Source organism: Vicia villosa, linkage group LG1 (assembly GCF_029867415.1).
Source record: "Vicia villosa cultivar HV-30 ecotype Madison, WI linkage group LG1, Vvil1.0, whole genome shotgun sequence".
Lineage (NCBI taxonomy): Eukaryota > Viridiplantae > Streptophyta > Magnoliopsida > Fabales > Fabaceae > Vicia > Vicia villosa.
Genome location: NC_081180.1, coordinates 62,223,155 through 62,229,057, shown reverse-complemented (window position 1 = coordinate 62,229,057; position 5,903 = coordinate 62,223,155). Strand labels below are relative to the sequence as shown.

Genomic DNA, 5,903 nt, shown 5'->3' with positions numbered 1-5,903 from the left:
TGACTACGAGTGCATCACGACATCTGGGCCTCATATCCGGTTCACCACACTGAGCCGCTATTTCGAGCACCACCTGGACGCGGCGGCCGATGCCGATGATGCGGGTGACGACCTATTTACACATTATCACCGTGGCTGCGCTCTCCGGTGCTGGTACATGCATGTGGTAGGCGCTGCGATCTTTGTGGATAAGAGTGCGAGGTACGTCGACGTGACCTACCTCCACTACTTCATGGACCTGACTACCGTTCACCAGTGGAACTAGGGGGCAGCTACTCTGGCATACCTATACCAGAAGCTGAATGAGGCCTCCAACTGGAAGACGAGGCAGTTGGTCGGATCCTGCACACTACTTGCGGTACGTTTCATTTTAATTGTTTTGTATTTATTTATGTTTCGTATTTATTTTTAATACATTATCGTGTTTGTGTTTCAGAGCTGAATCATCTCCTACTTCTCCCGCATCCACGGCTTCCACATCGATCCTGCGTACGTTGACGCCATGCCCAGGGCCGCCAGATACGTTCTCCAGAGGGGGAACAATGCGGTGGGATCATACCGTGGGTACTTGGACCGCACGATGCACGATGACGTCACCTGGAAGCCGTTCAGCGACTACACTCAGATTGTCCCCTTTGACGACATATCTCTATATTCTGGCTGGTTGGCATGCGGGACTACCATCATGGTCCGGTATCTCCCTGAGCGGTGCATGCGGCAGTTCGGATTTGTGCAGATGATACCCAGGTCACCCTTTGAGGCTGCTCCCGACACAGTGACCCGAGTGCAGCTCACTGCCATATTTGAGGATTGGGAGCGTCATGTGGTACCGGAGGAGTACCGTCGCACTCGGGTCACCCAGGACTGGCACAGTGTGGAGGGATACGTCACATGGTTCTACCGGGTGTCACATCCTCTGCTGAGACCCGACGTTCCCGGCGCTCCTAGGCCAGCACACGAGGAGATCATGGAGAACCAGCAGGCCGATGATGACCACGCCATTGATCTCCTGCCGATCTGCCAGCGGATAGAGATGCTTGGGCGGGACGCGTTGGATCGAGGTGTCGTTCATCAGGGCGGTCCAGAGGCAGTCGCCGTGATGGAGATGATCGTCATTGATGTGGGCCGTGCGGCGGCATACAGGCAGCAGAGGAGGTCCCAGGGAGAGAGGGTTAGGCATACCCAGTAGTGTTCGGGTTTATTTCTTTTTGTTTTCGGATTGTATCTTTAGCACACTATTATCGGTTTGTATATATTACTATTTTTATCATATTAGTAGAATTCTGTTTATATGCGCTTATTTTATTTCTCGGCTTCCTTTAATTAAAAATACGAGACTATTTCCAAAAACATAAAAAAAACACAGTTTCTGCATAATTCGGAAGTTCATTTCCGAAACCCCCCAAAATCTGAAAAAAGGTGTTTTCGGAAGTGCATTTCCGAAAACACCCCCATGAGGGGTTTTCGGAGTTGCACTTCCGAAGTCTGAAATTTAAAAAAAAAAAAAAAAAACTTCGGAAATGAACTTCCGAAGCAGGGGTAATCTGGGGTTTTCGCCGGGGGTGACCCCCATAGGGAGGTAGGTAAAGAAAAAACCAATTTTTTTTCTTGGGTTAACATATCCAACAATAGAAAAGTGCCGCTTCCAAAATTTTACCTCAGGCATTAAACTATATATTACCTCGTCCATCCAACTAAGGAGAAAATACAATTTTAATCGAGATAAAAATCATTTTTGGTAGTAGTGAGCTTACATACTACAAAGACTATGAGAACACCAAAATTACACTGTTACGAAGTTCAAATATTATTTAAAAAACAAAAGTAAAAATATTTATATACAAAAAAATACTATACTGACTAAAAATCTATAAAAATAAAAATAAATGAAAAAGATATTTCTAAGTGATAAGGATTATATTTAGACTTTCTCAAATTCTTTTTCCAAGTGATAGTCATATTTGATTTTATATCTATTTATAGTAGAAAGTTATTAGTTCTTTCAATACAAATTGGAGTTTTTATAATGACAAAATAATATATATAAAGACAGCCTTTCATAGCACCGCAACCACGTTGTTTATAAATAGGACAGCTTTTTAGAGCTTTAATTCTTCATTATCAAGAGAGAGCTTCTCATAGCAACAAAAATCTTAATTAAGAAAAGTATACACAACAAGAGATGGCTGTTAATAATGAAAAGAAACAGCAAAACCAAACAGTGGAATACATAGATCTTGCTCACAAGACTCTCCTTAATAGTGATGCACTTTATAAGGTATCCACTCTTCACTCTTCACAATTATCTTTTATTTTCAGGATATTTACTAGTTGCTATATAAATTATAAACAATATCTTTTTGTGAATTATAAGCCTCTTATATATACTTATGTGTTGTTGATTCAGTATATACTTGACACCAGTGTGTTTCCGAGAGAGCACCCATGTTTGAAGGAGCTTCGTGAGATGACAGAAAAACATTCAAAGTAAGATTATTATTATACTATCTCTATTCTATATTAGTTGTTTAGAAATTAATTTTTTAAAAACTAATTCCGATATAAATTTTTTTATTACTATCTTATATTATTTAGTTATTATCAATTCTATCTGATTATTTTATGCAATATATAACTAATATGCACGATGTTGAAAAATAGGAGTCTTATGGCAGTACCTGCTGATGAAGGACAGCTTATAAGCATGCTGATTAAACTCATGAATGCAAAGAAGACAATGGAGATTGGAGTATATACTGGATACTCTCTCCTATCTACTGCCCTTGCTCTTCCCTCTGATGGAAAGGTAAGCCTCCAATTTATATACCAATTACTCCTTCCGTTTTGGACTTTTCATAATATATATATATATATATATATATATATATATATATATATATATATATATATATATATATATATATATATATATATATATATATATATATATATATATATATATATTATGAAGTAATTTAAAAAAAAAAGAGTTTAATTAAAAATGATAAAGTATAATAAAAGTTTGCAAAGTGTAGTGTCTTACTGTACTCAATTGTGATTTTTATTATTTATTTAGCAAAGAGAAGAAAATAACTTTCGAAGAGGACAAAGTTTTGCCACCTGACATTCTCATCCAACGTGTTAAATGTATATCATCATGATGTCTATCATGCATGTTACCTTGTTTTCAACTAATTGAGTCAATAAATTTTTTCAACAAGCCTGTGGTATATTCTCCTTTATTTCTATGACTTTTTTTCTTAACAAGCAAAGAAACACTTTAATTAAAATTAAGGCACAAAGGATGAACAAGAAAGCTTACACCACAAATGTTCAAACAGAATCAAATTTAATTCGTTCTACCAAAAAAATCAAAATTAATTCTTAAAACAGCACCATAACAGAAAAAAAAGAATCGAAATTTTTTTTTTATATTTTTTTTAAATAATATATTTTTTATTGTTCTATCTAGTGTCTTTAAAATGGACTAGTTTCGAAAGGTTCTTCCCATCTTCTTTTATGTTGCCCAAATTAATGTATAAATCATTGCTGTTTATTTGATCAGGTGTTGGCTTTCGACATCAGTCGTGAATACTATGAGTTAGGATTGCCGATGATTGAAAAAGCTGGAGTGCTTCACAAGATTGATTTTAGAGAAGGATATGCTCTCCATCTTCTTGATGAACTTCTCCAAGATGTGCGTTTGCATCATTTGCCACCAACTTTTTATATTTCATTCAAGCACATATTTTAAACTTATAATTTTATGTATAATGATTAATTGAATTGGCATCCGTTAATTTCACAGGAAAATAACAAGGGAACTTTTGATTTTATTTTTGTGGATGCTGATAAGAATAACTACATAAATTATCACAAGAAAGTAATTGATCTTGTTAAAGTTGGAGGATTGATTGGATACGATAACACCTTATGGAGTGGATCAGTGGCGGTTCCACCTGATGCACCTATGCTAGATATCATTAGGAATTTACGTGATTATGTGATTGAACTCAACAAGTATTTAGCTCAAGATTCAAGGATCGAGATTTGTCAACTTTCTGTAGGAGATGGAATCACGCTTTGTCGTCGTATCAACTGATTCATCATTCGTGGTATTTGCTTGCTTGGAATTTTTTAATTTTTAATATTTATAAGTATTTGGAATTTTAATATAAGTTTGGCTCCTCTTGTTGTGTATTGTTGTTATCTTTGTACTGTGACAACTTTGGTTGAATAATTCTTGTGCTTAATTTTTGTAATATATATTTTATTTGGAATATAATCTTATTAATTGTTATTTTTTATGAAGAATTATTAATATAACATGTTATTTACAAGAAAAAATTTGGATCATCAGGGCTTACTTCAAAATAATGTGATTAATTATGTTAACAGATGCACTTTAATAAAATGTCTACGACATTTGTTTTCTTAACTGTCTAAGATTTTCAATGTCATGATTTATCCTTTCAAATGATATTGTAGATCATGATATTCAATTTTGCTTCAAGCATTATCAGATTGGTGTTTTAAAAATAATTTTCAAGTGATTTGATTAGCTTCTTCTTGAGAATTTTGGAAAACTCGAAATCCCGCAAACTTTGAATGAAGTTCAAAAAGAGAATATTTATGTATGGTTTATCGTATAAAAATAATTTCATGATTAGTGGATTAAGAGCAAGGCCAAAAAATTTGATTATGATTTTTCCTTTTGGTGGTCGAATAATGTGAAATGCTTGTTTGATGTAAAAGTTCATCTTCCTTCCCATGTGCTTGTCATGGTTTAATTTCAACTTTTTGTTGCTTGGAATCTTATCTGAATAAGACCAATGAGATTGGCAGTGAATCAAGATCAGATGGCAAACTTTGGTATATGGTTACAATGCCTTGTGATTTTGTGTCTTGGTGCTCTAATATGTAGGTAAGAGTACTTGTAAATACTTTGGCGTTCATATCCATGACAAATAAAAGTGTTTCAAGGGTTAGAATGGTGTGTAAATGAATATTTGGTCTTTATTAGGCTTTCTAATAGATTCTAGGGGTTGGACCCTTAGGCTTTGTTTGCGAGTTTGGAGGGGAGGGGAAGAATTCCGAAAACGAAAATTTAAAAAAATATAGGAAAATATTTGACAATTTTTGAAAAAATAATTTTGTTTAAAATGATAAAAGAGTCATTATCATTACTAAATTTTTAATTTTCAGAATACTATAACAACCTAAAAGATATTTGGAAAATTTATGTAAGCCCTCCAAAACCCTCTTTCAATACAATTTTTGAGTTCCCCCATTTTATGGGGTTTTTAGTATTATGAAGAAAACCAAACCCTCAAAAACTCTCATACCCAAATTCTTTTTACTCTTTTCACCCAATTCTTCCTATTTTCCAAAGTCCTCCCCCTCCAAACTCGCAAACAAAACCTTAGAATCTTTTAGCAAGGGACACATGTTCTCAAATCTCTTCTTGCCTTGATCTAGCAGTTTTGGTTGCTTTGCAAAACATTTGATCCTTTCACTATTTAGATCAATTTTTTTACTTGGGCCTTTATGAAGTAGGCATCATGTTTGAAGGTCTATATATAGCGATAGTTGTTAATCGTCTCAAATTTTAATTTGTGATGGTTTAAACCGTCGGCAATGTTTTTGTAAAACTAATGATTTAAACTTGGTAAATTCTTAGGTACTCATGATAAGTAGTTGGGTACCGGTACATTAGTATAAATTAATTAAAAAAATTAATTTATTTTAAAATAAAAATAATTTAAAAGATGACATCACAATGAGTAACCTTATTTGATTGGATGAGGGTACCTGTACCCAACTAAACTCAAGGGTACCAGAGTGTTCACCTTTAAACTTACGCTAAATATATTTTTACAAATTTTAGTTGTCAATAAAAAACT

General features: G+C 34.6%; 1 protein-coding gene across 1 annotated transcript; it reads left to right on the top strand.

Moving 5' to 3' along the window:
• The first annotated feature begins 2,051 nt into the window (after positions 1-2,051).
• On the top strand, positions 2,052-4,235 carry LOC131607568 (caffeoyl-CoA O-methyltransferase 5-like). Its single transcript, XM_058879554.1, has 5 exons — positions 2,052-2,278; positions 2,408-2,487; positions 2,662-2,806; positions 3,566-3,697; positions 3,809-4,235. The coding sequence occupies exons 1-5, from the start codon at positions 2,183-2,185 to the stop codon at positions 4,100-4,102; spliced, it is 747 nt and encodes a 248-aa protein (XP_058735537.1). The 5' UTR covers positions 2,052-2,182; the 3' UTR covers positions 4,103-4,235.
• The last annotated feature ends 1,668 nt before the right edge of the window (positions 4,236-5,903 follow it).

What these genes read in the sequence shown, in the direction of transcription:
- LOC131607568 (XM_058879554.1), top strand. Translation starts at nt 2,183, where the DNA reads ATGGCTGTTAATAATGAAAAGAAACAGCAAAACCAAACAGTGGAATAC. An exon ending in ATAGTGATGCACTTTATAAG is followed by an intron (nt 2,279 to 2,407) that starts GTATCCACTCTT and finishes TTGTTGATTCAG; the next exon opens with TATATACTTGACACCAGTGT. An exon ending in TTGATGAACTTCTCCAAGAT is followed by an intron (nt 3,698 to 3,808) that starts GTGCGTTTGCAT and finishes TTAATTTCACAG; the next exon opens with GAAAATAACAAGGGAACTTT.